The sequence below is a fragment of the Ptychodera flava genome, chromosome 16 (genome assembly GCF_041260155.1).
Source record: "Ptychodera flava strain L36383 chromosome 16, AS_Pfla_20210202, whole genome shotgun sequence".
NCBI classification, from domain to species: Eukaryota; Metazoa; Hemichordata; class Enteropneusta; family Ptychoderidae; genus Ptychodera; species Ptychodera flava.
The window spans coordinates 38,356,816-38,376,178 of record NC_091943.1 but is presented as its reverse complement, the minus strand read 5'-3'; the positions used below and the strand labels follow the sequence as shown (position 1 = coordinate 38,376,178).

Here is a 19,363-nt window from a genome sequence, read left to right as displayed (position 1 = left end):
CTTCATATTAAGTTTTATCACCCATAGAAATAGGCGATCGCCGACCTGTCAGTTAGCACGGTATATCCCATTGTGCTAAATTCGACAGATTAAATCAGGAAAGACTGATTCGGCAATGCTTTAACTGGTCGGTTTGCATAACCTCAAACACACTATGAAGTGCCTCGAGCTCCATTTTATCAGGATGCAGTTTTTGACCAAGCTACATGTATCAGCAACATTTTATTGGAATGAAAATTGCAGTTTTGTGTATGTGTGTGTTTGGCAATTCTCAGTTAAATCCGGGGTGGGGCGGGGTGTCGAATTCGCCCGGGCGTCCTGCAGTACTTGCGCATCATAAAAAACAATAATATATAGACCTTACAATTTCGCATAAGCAAATAGTAGGCCCTGGGCGGGATTTTATTTATAATGCAAAAGTTCTTCAACTATAGGCACGTTCCATTCTTCAACCAATAAAAAAGTTCGCTTTCTTCGTACATATTGCTGCCATTAATATTTTTTTAAAGCCTACAGGGTTGTGAGTACTCATTTATTGTTAGAAAATTCATTACCAGGTATTGCCACAGGGCCACAATGCATTATTATTCATAACAACAGTGTAAATATTTGTTATTAATAAATGATGATTATGAATATGGTTTGTCAACTTTGCGGTTCCTGGCTTTGTCCTGAACTTTGAAATTGTCTTTTTCAACTACACCGAACACTATCGCCATTCTGAACCATGCCTTCAATGCTGTACAACGCTGCCACCTTGATGAATATGTTATGAAGAGTCTTGCTTTATTCAGAATTAATGCTAATTTGTGGAAGTGTCTCAAAGATCTGAACATCTGTAAGACTGCGAATACCAGGCGAGGCTGCACTGCTGGCAGACTAGCTAAATGCAGCCCGGGAAATACAACGATCTATCCAAACTCAGATAACTCCTCATCACCTGCTGAAACGTTTCCATCCAACCAATCACAGTCTCTCAAACAACTACGTACGCCAACCTGGTTAATATCCCTGTCAGTACAACAATCACTGCTGAAACAATGCACAGAAATCCACCACTGTCGGTTTCAAAACTGTGTTTAAAGCAGGTCGCGTACAAAGAAATGTGTGGACCGTGCCTTCAGTATTGCCGCCCCCTCTTTATGGAACAACCTTCCGATTGATGTCCATTGCTCTCCAAGCCTGCCAAGTTTTAAATCAAGTCTTAAAACACTTCTTTTTAGTTCTGCTTTTAACTGAACTCATCCATTGTAGTGATGTTTTTGTTTTGTTTTTAATTCCTGTTACCTTTTATAATATTGATTGTATTTTACCTAGCGTCTCTGATCACACTTTTTGTGTGGATTTAGTCGCTTTATAAATGAATAAATCATTATTATTATTATTATTAATATCATTAGGCTATTAATATTATTATTACTTCCTACAGCATGTTGAATTGTCCAGCATTCAGCTTGCGAACACAGCCTGTGAATATGTGCCCCGCATTTGTAACATTGAAAAATGACTTTCACTCTGGTCTTTAATACAATTATCACCCAATATTCACATATGCAGGCTTTTGTCGACAAACTAAATATTGTTTGTTTCAGCATGCTGTAGGGAAACACCAAGAAACTGTAATTGATATAGGCCTACTGCATAGAAATATTGAAAAAAATTATCGACAGTTGCAGCTTCTGCCCTGATACTAGGCCTACTTGTTGGTTTTTTACAAAAGTTCTTACATTTTTAGAGTGTTTCGAGACAAAAGCAAAGAAATGCGACAAAATGGTTCTAGATCTTGTTTAATTATTACTAACATTAGAACAATTGGACGACATTAAAATGTTATTAAATTTTCATTGAATTACCAACGAAAACCTTGGAATCGTAACAAAAGGAAACCAAAAAATTTTCAGGTTCCCCCTTTTATCAGAGCAAAATTTTCAAGTCCCCCAGCCTCTTCTACCCCTAAAATTTTACGAATCCCCCTTGAATTCCTCTAGTCCCCCCACTGTCCTACAGCACTTCCTCGCGTCGGACAAATCAGGCACAAGGGACTTTCAATACGAGAGCACTTCGACGTCCTCTATACGGTGAAGTCCTATTTTATCATGTTCTTTTTTACATATATTTGTGACGACAACAGCATGGTTGAAACAAAAATAGCGACAACAAATATTTTGTGTTCTATATTTTAATTAGCAAACAATATCATGACACGAAAAATAAAAACCATTGAAGTTTCCTGAAGGTGCATTCGCTGCATTCGCGAAATCACAATACACAGTGCTGGTATGATATACATATAATATGAAACCTAGCAACGGTTGCACATTATGTGGGCTTGATTGACTGATCTGTGAAGTGTCCACGCCATCAATGGTGAAAATCTCCCATATTCTAATGTCTGAGGGTAAAAATTGACTGATGGAAGCGACGTAACAGAAACATTTGTGGCGATAAATCTGGCTGGTATTTATAATATAGGCTTACACAGTATTGGCTCGGTCAGCTTTTTTAACGCTTCTTTCCCAGAATGCCTAGAACCTGACACGTCAGTTGTTTGATGAGGGCGACATGCAATAATGTCTTTTCATCACAATGTCACAGCTCACTGAATAGACACACTAGAATTGCTTCACTGCGACTAAATCACTCCCAATCAGTGATCGGACACTATAGTCGACCGAGATTTTACATCGTAAGCGATTTCTCGATCGGAAAACGAACGGTAACATTGCTTTTTTATCATCAGGGGTGTCGACGCAATGGCCGCACCTAACGATGCTTTTGTACCTGGCTGACTTCATAGACGCTTTTCCTTTTCCGTCACTTCTCTCCCAACTTGTAGCCATACCGGACCATTTACTCGGCAAAACTTACTTACATACCATGGGCTGCGTTTTGGCGAAGAGACGACGGAAGACCAACACATGGGAAAATGCCATTCAAGTATATGAACTGAACGTTGCTATCGATCGAACACCGACATTGCTCGATGAAAACTCGCCGACAGTGCTCAGGTATAAAACTCCATATTTCCGTGCTTCCGCAAAAGTTCGTTTTCCACCACTCCGATGTAGTGAAGAATGGCAGGTCGGTTGGGTTCAAGTATGTACTCATATGGAGTTTAAGAACACATATGGTCACCATGGGTAGTAAGTAAAAATATCCTATCACATTTTATAACGCAGACTATGTCAGGTTTGTGGCGACACAGACGAACCACCTTTTGCAATCTTGCGGAAATGGTATGTGTTAATCCATAATCTCCAATGATTGCCTGATTACAGTGATCCTGTTGACGGCATTTTTATGTGTTTACAGACAGACATTAAATGCGTTGTCGACGGCGAACTTATCAGTCAGCTCTTGACTTGATATCATGTTCAACTTGTGTTGACCCTGATTTATTATAATTACCTATTCAATTAGTTAATTAAGCCAGATTTGTGTTTGTTGACGAAAAAACAAACCTATAGTCCCCGACTTGCAAAAATCTCAACACCACATAAACAGATAGTGGCCTTGTCCCTTCTATTTTATTAAGGGCATACCAGGATATAAACTTTTTATGCCTTTTGTGTGTTCAAATAAATGGACATTGTGAAAGAATTTTTACTATACTGTGTAAACAAAAGACAACAAAAAGACAATAGATTTTGTAATCAGTAGAATGCCTATGCAGTGAATCAACATGTTTTAACTTGACTTTTTTGCACTTAAAACACTTGCAGAGATGAGTTGTACAGTACTGGTGGAATAGTGCAGTAATGTTTTACTTGGAAAATTGTCCCATCCTGGACAATCCTGATTTTCAAGTGACCTGGCTCCAATGCATGACCTACATGCAGTACCTTTCAGTGTGAATTTCAAAGTGAAGAGTTCTAGATTATAGAATAAAATTACCTGTCAGTGTGCTATTGCTGTATATAATTATTGAATCTGTTACTTCATTGTTGTTGTCCTAGCTGTCATTCAAGGATAAGATTCTAATTCTGACATAATGTCAAGGTTGTTTCCCACAATTCTAATTCTTAGTCTTCCCAACTAGTACCAGCCCTTATTCATAGCACATGAGCATTGTAAATCATAAAACAGAATATATGCTTTCTCACCAAGCAACTTATAAGTTTTCCAAAGTACAATAATTGGTGAATTGGAAGATTGTACCCCTCATTTATAGGATTTCTTTACTGAGCTTTGCTCATGGCTGAGACTACAGTTTGTCAATGATTGGCTGCTTTTTCTTTCTGTACCTATGTTTGTTGTAGCCATAGTAACCCAATTTCCATGTACATCAGCCATAGAAACACGTAGTGATGTAGTAGTGATGTACAGCATAGTTTTTCTGCCTGTTTTTGAATACTCTAATGCAATATTTGTTGATTTCAGTGCATGCTGGGAAATTCCCTCATTGCAAGTTAAGAGGGCTGATGCCTGTGTGAGTGACTCTGATGGCAAGAATTATCCATGGTACGGGGCCACTACAGAGGTTGCAACCATCGAAGGACCAACATCACGATATTCAGATCTATTTTTAAGGATGAATGACAATTTCCATCCAAGTATAACGTGGGATCTACCTGTCAAGAATACAAATGATGCAAAACTGACCAAAGTGACTCGCAATCAGAGTTTTACTGTTTGGCTTGTTGCAATAAACAAAACAACAAAAAGAACTGTTGTGTTAAAGACAATACAGTGGAAGATGCAACTTGACATTGCGGTGGATCCAAAGAGAAAACTTGGAAAGAGAGCCGAGTTGATTGGTCCTGTCGAACAACAACAGCCAATCGTATTGAGAAATGCAGACAGTTACCTACCAGATGAAGCCTTTCATCCTCCAAATGCAAATGAAGCTCAGAAACTTGTTTGGTATCCATCAGGTGATGCTGCAGTGTGTGTTGTACCACCAAAATACAAACCACATGCAAATGGAACCAGATAATAAATAATTGTGAGCGCCATTCCCCATCAGAGATTGAAGATTTATTGACAGTCACTACGCAAGCATCTGGCTCAGGCCAGTTTTACAATACCTTAAAGTACACTGATGCCGTTTTCATAACATCTTCTATGTACTGCATGTCAACACTTTTCCATCATTGAACCTCTTGGCATTTTTTAACATTTTTATTTATAAATTTATAAACCTGTATATGTAATTTGAATACAAGAATATTAAAAACAGACCTGGAAATAATTGTGATTGTTTGGTTGATATCCATTGAAAGTTAGCAATCCGGCAGACTTTTATTGACGTGATGTGTGGTTTTAATGCATCTTAATATCTTGACAAAAAACTGTAATGGATTCAGACTCCAACATTTTGTGTCAAGTACTTTAACCTTCAGGCAAAGATTTGTTTGGATAATACAGTGGCAGTGCAAGAATATTGAGAGAAATGATGACAGTGTCATTTGAGAAAGTCATCAAGACTTCATTAAGTTGGTCAATCACACAGCATACTGAAAATAAGTGTAGACATGGTCCGTGAGCACATTCCAACAAAATAGACCAGCCAGTTAGAGGATCCAGAACAATGTTACCTGTCTCATTCAGCTTTACATGTGGGTCTGTGTAAAAAGATCTGAGGATGAGCAGTTGTCCTACAGAGCGACCACTCAAAAATTGGTGGTTTGTTTTGTCTTCAGACATGGGATTACTGTTACTTAGCCCTTTATACTTGGAACAATCCAAGATTTCATTAAAAGTCTGCAAATAAGGATAGCAGCTCTCTCTTACATTGTGGAAATTTTTATTTGTCGTAGGGAAAACGATGATAATGGCTTCATGAAACTCAAAGATACTAGGTGGTTAATGTAAACGGCTGATGTTTGTGCTGACACAAACAGCAAATTTTCATTAGGTCATTGACATTCTGTGTATTTGTGGTATATAAGGTTCTGAAACAATCCACTGTGAGAAATGATATTGAGATATTTGGTCTTAAAAAAATTCATTGCAGTAAATGTACCTCACAACAGATGAAAACCAAACAGACAGAGGATTTTGATGTTTGGATATGTCAAGTATTAGTCATCCTACGACTGTATTACTGCTGGATTAACAATATGGGAAAGTGTAGGGGGCCTTTTTTTAGTTTGAAATGATGGGTTTACTGGTACACACTGAAATTAGAAAGGTGTGGCACATTATTTGGTTTGTGCAAGCATTTTCACCAAAGATGATGAATTGTCTCAACCTAAATTATTTTATATTTTGTATTTGACCTTAATAAAACTTGTAAATTCAGAAGTTCTTCCCAATAATGGTTTAATGTTTTATGTAACTAATTTTTTGAACAGAGACCAGTGTCTGAGAAGATTTGACTTTCATATGCAGCTTATTCCATTACATAGCCCCCTATATTGCCCATGCATTCTAAAAACATTGAAGTCTGGCCCTTGGGACATCTCTACCTTATTTTTAGAGTTTGCTGTTAAGTCACACAGCTACGACACTGACTGGTAAATTGAAACATTTCTGTCCTATACAGTAATACCATATGCATCAGGAATTTAATCAATAAACAAATTTTTGTGTAAATCTATCAGGGAAAGACAATCGCTTCATTGGATAGTTGAAATACACTGTCAATCATGACACACACACTGCATTTCTGTGATTTAAATAACTTGTTTGAATTTGCACAAGTTCCCTATGAATACTACCATAGTCCAAATGGGGAAGTGTTTTAATATTGTGTATCTTGTGCTTCCTGGTAAATAACCTTTTACATACTGATGTAAGGCAATACGTGAATTGACCCTTTCATAAATTGCATCAGTATTTGACTTCAAGTTCAAACATTGATCAACACAACTCCCAGAAATCTCTCTTCATTTACAGACTCTGAAGTATCCTGACCAATTTTACATTGAAGTGTGTTCCTTAGTAAATGTAACAATCTCTGACATGTGGTCACATTTAATGCATAATCTTTCTTTTGCTTGTATTGATAACCGTTTATTTTCCATGCACCAATTTCCAACTGATTCCAAGTCATCATTTTTGGGCTTTTTCAGTTTCTGCCAGAGTTTTTTCACTTTTGCAATAATTATACCATTTTAACCGGTATTTTCCAAATACACCTACTCCTTCAAGCTGTTTGCAGTGTTTCCAGTGTATGAAAGATGTTGAACATGATTTCACTACCAAGGAACGTTGGACCAGAAACATTAAACTATTGTCCCATGCTGTGACATACCATACAGATATGTTCAAGATCTGTCTGTTACATCATTTGACTTGATGTGTTCATATTTACAACATTAACAAGCACAGCGATGCATTCTTCTTGTGTGGACACATCAAGCACCTCAAACAACACAGGACCACATGTATTACTCAAGCAGTTGTTGATTGACATGTAAGTCAATTCTTATAGAATTGTTTGGGTCTACCACTTTCTTGAAGATTGACCATGATGAGTTTTAAAGATTGATCATAATGAGTTATGGAAATAGAATCACTTTTCAGATCAAACTGTACATATATGTTGAAGTCCCACAAGGTTGTTATTGTCACCGGAGCGCATTTCAAAAACTTAATCAAGAAAGGAAAACTAGCACCTGGTTGGTTAAAAGTCACCCCTCTCAGAGCCACAATTTTCATGTGAATGCATGGCACTTATCTCCAAGTTTGCTCAGCATCAGTCCAGACATAATTTGGCACAATTAATTCATGAATGGACACGTCTGCAGATGAACAGTACACCTGAATGAGGTCATCAGGCACTAGTACACCTGAATGAGGTCATCAGGCACTAGTACACCTGAATGAGGTCATCAGGCACTAGTACACCTGATTAAGGTCATCAGGAACAGTACACCTGAATGAGGTCATCAGGCACTAGTACACCTGAATGAGGTCATCAGGCACTAGTTCATCTGAATGAGGTCATCAGGCACTACGGTAATACACCTGAATGAAGTCATCAGGCACTAGTATATATGAATGAGGTCATCACCAGTAAAGCAGCAATGACATTATTTTTGATCAAATTCAAATTAGCTATTGTCAAGATTGAGCCAATCAAGTGAGAGTTGAGGCAATCAAGAAAAGATAACTTCACACACATAGAAGGTATGGGTAACAGTAAATTTGCCATGTTTATTGAATATTGAAAATTACAACACAGCGATAATATCAAGTAACCAGCGCAAGAGAAATGTAGAGGGTAATAGAATACAAGAACAGACTTTAGTTGCAATTTTGTGTGACCACAATCTGATTAAAATCAGATGTAGAGTACGGCGACGTCTACTTACGCGGTATTCTCTTCCTGTCGCCTCTCACTACGTAGTGAGAGGCGACAGCAGGCAACAGGAAGAGAATACTGCATAAGTAGACGTCGCCATACTCTACATCTGATATTAATCAGATTGTGGTGAGAGGCAACAGCAAGAGAATACCGCGCAAGTAGACGTTGCCGTACTCTACATCTGATTTTAATCAGATTGGTGTGAACAGAAACAGTAAATATCTAGTATAACCAACTATAACGATTGATACACCCTATTGGAAAACTGTCAACTCTAAAATAACAAAGCAAAAATCACAACATTACCAAAACTTTTCAAAATACTTATTCAATTCCACACTTTTTATGATGCTACCAGTAAGAATGGCAATTCAAATCGTTGGTACCAATCAGTTTCAACTGTGAGGTGTCTGTCAAAATACACCAAATTCAAGATAAACAATGGAAACTGCTCACTATAGTCACACTTGAATCTGACTTGAAAGATTTAAAGGCCAAGGTCTAAGCACAATTCCATCTTGCAGTGTATGGCCTTATATCCAAAGATCATGGAACCACGGCAATCAACAAGCACTGCGTGTGTTGTATCACTAACCAAGATGAAGGCAACATTAGAAGTTGCCTTTGTTTGGTAACATTTCTGTTTACTGCAAAAAGTTACAACGGTGGCTGTGATTGGTCTGCACAAAGTGTTCACACATACAATGTAGGTTGTTTGGTTAGGGAGACTATGCTATGCTGACCTTACCAAACCATGCAGACCAGACGATGTTACTCAAATTACTTAGTTGCTATTTTTTCTTTCTCTATATCTCTAAATCCTACAAATTCAATTCCACATTTATTTTACATGTGACTTTAATAGTTGCTAATTTTTTTGCCTTTCTCTGTATCATGGAATATTTAATTCAAACCCTAAACCAAGTCAAAGACTGGAGATTATATGCAACATGAGTGCCATATCAAATCTACTTGTACAAAGCTTGGCAGACAGCTGAATCAGTTGTAGAATCGTCTGTATATGAAAGTATTTTTCTTTGATATTTTCTTCATTGTATATACTATAGTACTCTGGGCCCAAGGTGTACTATATTGATCACTCTTTAAGCAAGTTTTCAGATGTTCATATAACAATGATTGATCTCTCTGATAACAAAACTTAGGAAAAAAATTTCAAAAAAAAAGGTTTGGGCTAATTTTTAGTCAAATAATAGATACTGTAACATATAACATACATAACATAACATAACATAAAAGAAAATTAAATTTCAAGATTATTTGAGAACTATTACGAGAAAATCTTGCTTTAATGTCTATCATATAGAATACGTTGATGATGATAATACATAACAATAATATCCTACTTGCAAAGAAATCATGCAATACCACTTTCAAAACCTGTAACCATTGCTGTAAAATGAAAGGAAATATTGAGCCATCTCTTACTGTTCATCCTATGGTGTTCATTGTTTCACTTTGACGCAACAACAAACAACCCTGTGGTAAACAGGCAATAAAACACAGAACAATATAGAAATTGCAGAAAACGTGGTGTGGCATTGTAACTGTGTGATTTTCAGTCCAGCTACATGTAGGTTAGATTAGGATTTCTTGCAGCATACTCAGTTAGAAATGAAAACATAATCACATTGTTGTCTTTATTATCTCTTGTTGTTTGAATCACTGGCTTTCTTTATTCAATTTGCAACATTCAGGATTCCTCAATGCTGTGACACTCAGACGGCGATGCATATTCATGAAAACTGACCTCATAAAACATGCATAGCATATGACTGACATCTCTCCATAACAATTCATGATTACTGGTATCTTGATATTCACTCAGAGTCTACGAGTTCTCTGTTGTAAAAGTTCAACCTTTTAGAGGGAATGAAATTGAGCCTTGTTTGACCTCTAGCCATTCAACAAAATTATCCACTTGCAACGACAACGTGGCAAAGCAGACTAATCTCATGGGTACATTGCATTCAAACTTCATACAAACTTTTCAAACTTAAATACCTGCTGTATTACACATGAGTAAATGCATTTGATTATGATCTGCCAGTGTGTCTGTTACAGGATTTTCAATTCAAGGGGAAGCAAAATGGCTAATTAGCAAACTTTTGCACTGAAGGTTTATCTTTTCTCCAGGCTGATCCAGACAACAAATGGTAAATATATTATATTGAAGATGCTTTTTGAATCTCTTGGAATTCTTTTAATACTGACAACTAAAAATTCCCTCAAAGTACAAGTGAGTTCTGTCAAAATATTTCTGTTCATATTCTTTTCTCAATGAGACGGATCATGGTCCCTCTAAACTTTATGTGCAGGGACAATGTGTGATTGCTAACGGTGGAAGAATGAAGATTTGTCCATAATCTCTGTGTTCTGGATGCCACTTCTAAGCCATGCCCAAGAAGTTGAACAAGCAATGGAAAAATAATGCAAGGACTGAACTTGCTCATGAAATAATTTCAAACATAAAACTTCAGAGAAATCATATGAAACATGGTCACACATGGGACCACTTGATAATTCTCTTACACATGAATTACTCAAAAGCAGAAAACAAACACCACACATACTTTGATTTATCATTTTCAAATTTTCCAGGACTCTTGCTCTGCACAATGCACAACACTCATCTAGTTATATCAATGTCACAGCAAATGACATGACATGGCCATGCATGGGACCTTAATATATATAGCACATTGCTTGAGTATTTCTAATCACTGACTAATAGAGCATTGTAACATTGTCGCAACTGGAGGAAAGTTTCTGATTGAAGTGTGTCAATCATTCTCTTCATCGTAAAATAAACAAAAAAGAAAGTATAACATCACCAATCCTGTGCTATTTGTTGCGAAAAATTAAGAGTTACCTTTTTACCACAAGGGTGTTCCTGCAAGTGTTGGTATGTAGAAACAATGGAAAGCATAGGAAATGCCACAATAAGGTTTGCATACTTGAACAAAAGACAAGTATGTTAACTGTATACATCGTTGCATACTGGTACAGGTTTTGTGAGTTGGTACTTTATAATCACACAATGTTACCCGATACAAGCACTATCACTAAACAACTATACTACATCATTTAAGGAAAAAATATTTAAGGATATAATGTGACCAAACATTTTCATGTGTGGTAGCAGCTGGTTTTCTGAATTCAGCTGTCGATCTTTTGAATTCAGCTATCGGTCTTCTGTATTTAGCTATCTCCATGAAGAAAATGCTCTGAAGGAAGGACATAGGGGAAAAATAACCCCATGTGAGATGTTACACAAATAGGAAAATTATGCAATCTCCACATGCTATGTAGTACTATATTGTTTCTTCTGTAAACACACTATGCCTGACTGACCACAAGTTAACCCCTTACTCTGGTGATTGCAGCGGTAATCAATAATCTAAGCCTTCTCTACGTCAAATATATGACTGTGTTAGTGTCAAGCCTTCTCTGCGTCAAATATATGACTGTGTTAGTGTCAACATCAAAACAATTTGAAACAACATCCTGCTTGAAAACAAATACTGTGCCAAGCTGCACATTGCTTATAAGCATATAACTTTCAACGGGCATAATTTTTAAAACTACATATCATCAATAGAATGTCATTCACTAAGCATTATTTACCTTTTCTGTCTAGAGAAAAATGTGTACAGAGTTAGGTCAGATGAACCATTAAGGAGCTTGCTCAGGAAAAAAATATTTCACTGTCTAGTAGTCATAACATAATTACTGAAAATGTCCCAGTGATTTAAACCCTTCCCATTTCAAGGTTGGTAACATTGAGATGAAATGAAATTTGGAAGTAACCATGTCTACATGCCACATATCATTTGTCAATTCCTACTCTATGTCTTAGTAATATTCTACCTATGAGTGGTGGCCATATTGTTTGTTTACATGGAAGAGCTAAAGTTGAGATTCAAGGACAGCCATAAACTCCTGTATGTACGTATCTCCCAACAACTGAACATCATTACTGATATTTCACAATGAATATTAACAGGATGGAGTGATATTGGCTTGGTTATCAAAAAAACAATTATATATACTGGCCAAAAAACTTTGAACAAATTTTCTATCTTTGCCACTTAAACAGTATTTTGTCAAGCTCTCATCATGAACAATACATTTTCAAGTTGTTACACTGGACCTCACAAGACCTGGAAGTAACTTTTGTAACAGTATCTGGTGGTGATAACATTTTACATAATTTCAAAGTCAAAGGGAGAAAATGTTACAATATGTGAAAAATTTAACAGCACAAATTGTAGTCTATGCATGTAGATAAAACTTACGTCTGTTGTGATGGACCACTGCCAAAGGAAGGACTTCCTCCAAACGCAGCAGATCCTATAATGAACAATAAACATAGCTATTAACAACCACTGTCACATGAAATGATTTCAAACTCTCGAAATGGAACAAATATTATGACAGAACCCTTGGCCCATGTTTTGATAAATAAACACAACCAATGCATTGCATTGAATGAGAAACTTCCCAGTTGTCCCAGCAGTTTCAAAGACACACAATGTAAAACTGTGAGCAACTTGGATAACACCACTGCTTCATTCTCTTCAATGCCAGAAGAGACGAACAGCGGTTCAAAAACAATTGTCAAAATTAAGGTTTCCTGAAGAAACACATTTATATTGTAGGAATAAAAAGCAGCTACCCCAGAGTTAAACATGGTTCTGCATTCATAAACTACCTATGTAGTGATTCCATATCCTTGTGACTGGGATTGCGGAAAGGTACTGTACAGTTAAAATACTCTTCTTTCTAAAATTTGTTGTGACCTATGTGACAAGTTTGATGTGGGACACCCTTCCGTTCAATGAATAATCACTTTCCATGAGTTCAACGCAGGAATACCTTTTATCTAGTTCTAAGTCCTATCCATTTATAGCTGGACAATCTTTTTCTTAAAGGCCAGGGACTTGATACCCAGCAGTAAGTTAATCCCCACAGGTGAATATAGCTGCAAACTACTGTACTAAGAATCACATGTCTGGACAAATCATACTACGCTGTTTCTGTACCAATTTTTCAGACCCTGTTTGGTACAGCCACAATACATCTACCGTATACTCAGAGGCATGCATGAGAGCCATTATCTTTCACCTTAAGCCACGTTCCTGTGTTGGCACATTTGTGTAATAATTTGCGGTATCACCCCCAGGCATACTTTGCCAAAATATGGGCAAGAATGTGCATTGCAGAACAAGCTTCATTCTGGTTACTAAGCACGTTGCTATCAGCAAACGTTCCATTTGTAAACAAAGCCAGCACGAATTCGAGCGTCTCTTGTGTTCTGATTGTACAGGCGTGAAATCAGGAGATTTCTCAGGGTTTCATATTAAATCCAGTGTTGACTAAGCACATTATCGATGATGTCTGCGTTTTTGAAAGATTTGAAAGTGAACTGAATGATATAAATTAGATCAAGTACCATTATGTGACAGATCTAAGCCTAGCTGTCAAATTTACAATAAGTTACACCATGCAAGCTGTTCTTACTACTCAATTTTCCCCTAATTCTTTGTTGGTATACGCAGGGCTCGACGCAAGGTCAAATCACCACTAGCCCGAAGGACTAGTAGCAGTTCATTTTTAGTAGTCCTAAATGAAATCTACTAGTCCTGCTCAAGCAAAGCCAAATGTTGCTCTCATGTTGTAAAGAGGTGTATATGACCATGCTCATATTTTTTGTCGCAAAGGTTTTTAAACCCAATAACTAACTTTCATGCAAGACTAGCACATTTGCTTACTGCAAAATGTTTAACTTTGAATCATATATAAACCACAAAAATAACCTGAATGAAATGTCCTGTGTGGGAGAAGAGGTTATGAAAATAGCCTATTACCATCAAGAAAAATAGCGCCAATGGCACTTGATCACAACTGGCACATTGTAAAACTACTCTATCTCTGGGTGCACCTGTACATTAAATACTAAATGGGTAGGTGCTGCGGCTGTGGAGTTTTTGCAGCACACACACCCGCACAATCATATCATATACATACAGACAAACTCAAAGACAGGCAATCTCAAACCTATAAGAAGAGTTTTCACAGGCGCATATACTCTTGGCCATATGGGAGTTTGAATGGGTTAGCTCTACATACTCACATAGAGGAGAGGTTGTTGATTGTGCTTGCACTACAAATGTTAAAGAATAGCCACCTGGTATTTGTAGCTGACAGCTGGAAAAAGTGACATGGGACAAGTATGGATTTTAACTGTAAACAAATTTTATTCAATATATAAACACTGAACAATCAAGCAGGCAATATATTGTAAATGGTTGTTGATGGTAGAAATGTAATGAGTAAATAAAATATACTGTAATGGTAGTAAGTGTAAAGTAAATATCGAAGCTAAATAAAATACTAACAAAAATGCAAATGTACTCTGATTGTAATGGAAATGATTATAAAAACTGTAGAGTAATCCAAGGGTTAAGTAATCTAAGCGGCTAAAGTCATCACGCTAAGCAAACTTGCGGCAAATGTAAGGATATGCAAATGATGATAAAGTTACAAACTGTAGATACATTGAAAGGGGAAGTTCACCAAGGATGATTTTACATATGTTTCAGGAAGTTTCATTTTAGGGCTTCATCAAGTCCATGTAATTTGAAGCATGGAAAAAAGCTTCAAGCTTGGGAGCTTGCAACATATGATATGGAAAGGACCATCTTCTGGTGTGTATGGCATTGTCCAATCACCCAGGCTCAAACCAGGCTGTGCGTATTTACATAACTATTGTTGATACTGAGTATCCTTGCATAAGGATACTCAATAATAAATTGTCCACTGTCAAATTTCTCACTTGTTAGTAGTAAACAGCAGCACAGAATCTGACAGTGGACAGTTCATCATAAGTGATTCATTGTTTGCAAAGGATACTCAGTCTCAACAATAGTTATGTAAATATCCACAGCCTGGTTGATCATAGGTGAGTGGACAATGCCATACCAATCGGAAGATGGCTCTTCCATATTATGTGATGGAAGCTCCAAGCCTGGAGCTTTTTGCCATGATTCAAATTACATGGAGTTGATGAAGCCCTAAAACCGAAGTTACTGTATTATTTATTGGTTTTGTAAAAACTTGTGTGAGTTATAAATGGCAAAAATAGCTTTTGCGAGGTGACTGATCACAAAGGTATATATTTGACCCCTTTTGATGCCATAATGCCATGGATTTATGAAGACAGTGTGTGGTAGGTCATCGAACATGAGCAGGTCATTAACAAATTTATCATTCAGTTTTAAATCTGTAATGATGGAAATATATAGTTCATCTCCCGGGTGCAGAATTTTATCTAAATCTGCTCTTGTCATAAGGTGCCTCTGTAATGACATACAAAGGGAAATTAATGCATTGCATGTGCACTGTTTGCCTCTGGATCCAATACTAAATTGTGTACTTCCTTGATGTGTACTACCACGTACCAGAATTTAATATAGTTTAAAATGTTTGTTGCTGCTATCAACTACACTTTGCTGTTATTATTATTTAATACTGCTAACATATGTACTTCTATTGTCTCCATTTTTATCTGGACACAAATTACTTTGTTGGTTAACATGGTACAAGTTACTTTGTTCACCCTTGTTGGTTACATCAGTTACATGTTTGTTGGTACTATTACTTTGTTGGTTGTTACAGGTGTCACTTTCAAGTGTACTTTCTTTGGTTACATTTAAATTATGACATAGGTTACTTTGATTTACACGATACAGGTTACTATGTTTGCTTTTCTTGACTGTACTTTTATTTGTCATATCATGAGTAGTATGTTTGAGCCACAATGTTACTTGTATTTTCATTGGTTTCATTGCACAAGGTCCATTCATGGTCTTTTGATGTAGCAAACTTTGTAGCTTGAGCACTATCCTGTAGAGAGACAAGAAAAAAATTATTCAGTTTATAATAATCAATAAGCATTCAACAATGAAAGTGTACAATTATACTTGTAATCATTAAATAGACATTACATCTATAAATGTACAAACAGTGAAAAATTATGGAAAAAACATCTAAAGAAATATATATCAGCAAAACATGACCATTAAAGTGCTTGACATTTACACTTATCAAATGAAAAGTTAAACACAATGATGAATATTCCTTTCAAATTCAAAAATTTTTCAAACACTTTATGATCTCAAGTGTAGCAACAGCTTTCTCGGCATTCAGGAGTTCCTAATTTTACGGATCACAATGTTTTGTATGTTGTTCATGATAGTTTTTACATAGTTTTTAGAAATATTTGTTTAGTTTTTATTACATTAATTATCTGTGTTTTTATGACATTAAAGGGATAGAAATATTTTCATTTCTGGTGGTAAACTTTTGCCACAAGAAATAATTAGGTGGCAATTCTAAAAATCTGGTAGCAATATGAATTATTACTGGTAGCAATATGAATATATTACCACAGATACAGAATACTTCTGCAGCATTCAGTCAGTGTTCACAGTATGACAACTTATCATACATATACACTACAAGCTCCTCAAATTATGTGCCACATTTATGCAGTCTTTAAGTCATGAAGTCAAATTTTGTTAGCCACACAAATACAAATTTTCCTTGCAGAAGAAAGCATTCGTGAGCATAGTGGCAGTGTAGTGGTAGATACAAGTATTGTGGTGTTGTGTCATAGTTGTGATCAAGCAGGCTCAATGACATCTTCAGCATAAGTATTTTTCTTGAGACAAAAAGGGTTAGGCCAAAATCTTTAAAACAAGACACAATGATATTGTTCAATTCAAATGTTTTTAAGAGTAATAATAGTTTTAATGATAATGATAACATTGTAGCCCAGGAACATTTTCATTTGATATTTTGATATGATCAAGAAATGTCTGGTGATGTTCACTATTACATCATTAAAATGGAGGAATCTGCTGAAATATTAAAATCATTCAGAATCACATCATTTCTTGCAAAAGTTAAAGCAGTTTGAAATAGTCCAAATGGATAATGTTAATTGTTTTACTTTTGAATTGTTGCTTTGATGTTAAGTAACCATGCAAAAATTGCAGCTCTAAAAAAACATTTGAAATGGATATGCTTACTGCAACTACTGTTGACAATTTCCCTTTGCCATAACTGTTAATAAAATTTAATTTAAAACTGTCAGTCAAGCTAAATGCCATTTAGTTGGAAAGCACCAAGAAATTATACCTATTACCATAAGATTGTACCTATTGGACCTCCCTAGGTGGTTTCTTTTGAACCATAATTGTGTACTTAAGGGGTCACATAAGATGACCCAGATTTGACCTTTCAGAAAACCTCAAGTTTTTCTCCTTTTTCCTTGTATTATGACTCTGTTTGTGAAAGTTTCCTTTGAAATAATGGTTTTTACTATCAAACTGACTAATTGCAGGCCAATTTTGATAAAAGCAAGGTAGGTAAAACTTGGACTAAAAGGACGACCGGTACGCGGGACTAGAGGCAAAGCCAAGCCCAGCCTCAGTCAGTGTATTCCATGGTCGTTACTAGTACGTCCATGATGTATTGTAGCACAGTATCGAACAGCAACAATGTTTGCTTCACGTACCAGGGAATTTGTAACTTTGTAGAAAGGAGAGTAAAGTGTTTCAATACATTGCAACTTTGTAGGAAGGAGGGTAAATTGTTTCAACACCTTACAACATTTTATTATAGCTATAGTTTTCTGTTGGGGAGGCATCGTGACATGATTTCATGAGAAGAAAAAACATATAGTATGCAAAGACGTCAATATTTTGCCATTTGTAATTAAAGTGTATACGTTGTCTACACGTCACCCACGGTCCCTATCAAGCCGCAACTCAAAGTGATAAGTTTCTCTTGCATAGTATCAATATCATTTTGATGAGGCGGCCTGCAGAAGGAGACTTCAGCATGCAGCATTTCACTGAAAACAGCCCTTTGAGAGAATGGTTACACTCAACGCAACATTTACGCACGGTCCCTCTGTGATTTATGCAAATAAACTTAAAACTATTCACGACCACAACCTATCGCTCTCATCCAATCGTGACGTCATATATATAACAACAATCATGCCCCACACTCTTCTCTATCGCACAATACACGAACAAAATGTCACCAAGCTTCTTTCCAATATAAATAATGATAATTTATACCATACCTTTGTCTTGACCTACGGTAGTGTCTTCTGTTCTTGATTTCGATATCAAAGCCAAGAGTCCTTTGTTCTCTCACTGAACGGGTTGCTCACACCATACACGTTTTTGATCCACATGCACACACAAAAAGAAGTTCCGTAATAGCCCATTCCGGCCATTTTCAAACCACACTGTTGTCAGTGGGGTAAACAATATTCGCAACAATCACATTTCCAGGCTAATAGACTATGTTTTACGAAATCACACGTTCTTATCACAAAATAAAACTATCTTTGTCTTTAAATCAATGCGCCAGTAAACAGGTCCAGCAGCTAGTTATGTCATCAAGTCGGGTAATAAATGTTAAGGGTCTTAACAAAAGTGAGAAATCTAAAACATTAAATATGTTGTTTTTTATCAATTTTATCACCAAAAGTTCATGAAAATCTCTGATACTCTGAATCAGCCATCCTGCATATTTCTAACATTCATCAAACCCTCATTTCTGTTCCACAACTCATAAAACAGTCCACAATGCAGGATTGGTGTACATTCCAAACTACATATATGAAAGACCCCTAAAATCAATTAGTTAAAAAGGGGGGTTAGAAATTTCGCAAAACTATCTAACCGCCACTCCGTTTGGCTCCATTTTTCCGAATTGGAACCTTGAAACCAATCTGAATATCTGTACCAAATATCAACGCAGTCTGTTCAGCGGTTTTTGACTTTTTGTCGTTTACGGAAATGGACGACATCTTTCACCGGTTGAAACTACACTATATCACAACTTCCAGTTGTGATAATAAAATCAGACGTAGGAATGAATTTGTTGGAAAATTCTTCATAGCTCAGGTAGTGCGCCATTAATTTGCAAAGAACATGTTTGTTCATAATGGGGACAGATTTGTTTCTCCAGAACTGAAATTCATACAGCCATTCACAAATGTTCCTG

At 36.4% G+C, this 19,363-nt stretch overlaps 2 protein-coding genes across 2 annotated transcripts in view; one reads left to right on the top strand and one right to left on the bottom strand.

The window, feature by feature from the left end:
* Window positions 1-2,539: 2,539 nt before the first annotated feature.
* On the top strand, window positions 2,540-5,191 carry LOC139114792 (protein FAM78B-like). Its single transcript, XM_070676718.1, has 2 exons — window positions 2,540-3,143; window positions 4,381-5,191. Exons 1-2 carry the CDS (start codon window positions 2,770-2,772, stop codon window positions 4,934-4,936), a joined length of 930 nt encoding a protein of 309 aa, XP_070532819.1. The 5' UTR covers window positions 2,540-2,769; the 3' UTR covers window positions 4,937-5,191.
* Window positions 5,192-8,077: 2,886 nt separating this feature from the next.
* Window positions 8,078-19,363, bottom strand: part of LOC139114789 (nuclear pore complex protein Nup214-like) — a 47,045-nt gene continuing 35,759 nt past the window's right edge. The window contains exons 14-15 of the mRNA XM_070676715.1: window positions 12,571-12,625; window positions 8,078-11,499 (exon numbers count right to left, since the gene is read on the bottom strand). Of these exons, the coding sequence (XP_070532816.1) occupies window positions 11,478-11,499; window positions 12,571-12,625 (77 nt within the window). The 3' untranslated portion in view covers window positions 8,078-11,477. The remainder of the gene's footprint in view (window positions 11,500-12,570; window positions 12,626-19,363) is intronic.

Excerpts from the sequence above, each read along its gene's own strand:
- LOC139114792 (XM_070676718.1), top strand. The coding sequence starts at position 2,770 with ATGCTTTTGTACCTGGCTGACTTCATAGACGCTTTTCCTTTTCCGTCA. Across the intron at positions 3,144-4,380 it reads ACATATGGTCACCATGGGTA|TGCATGCTGGGAAATTCCCT; the intron begins GTAAGTAAAAAT and ends TGTTGATTTCAG.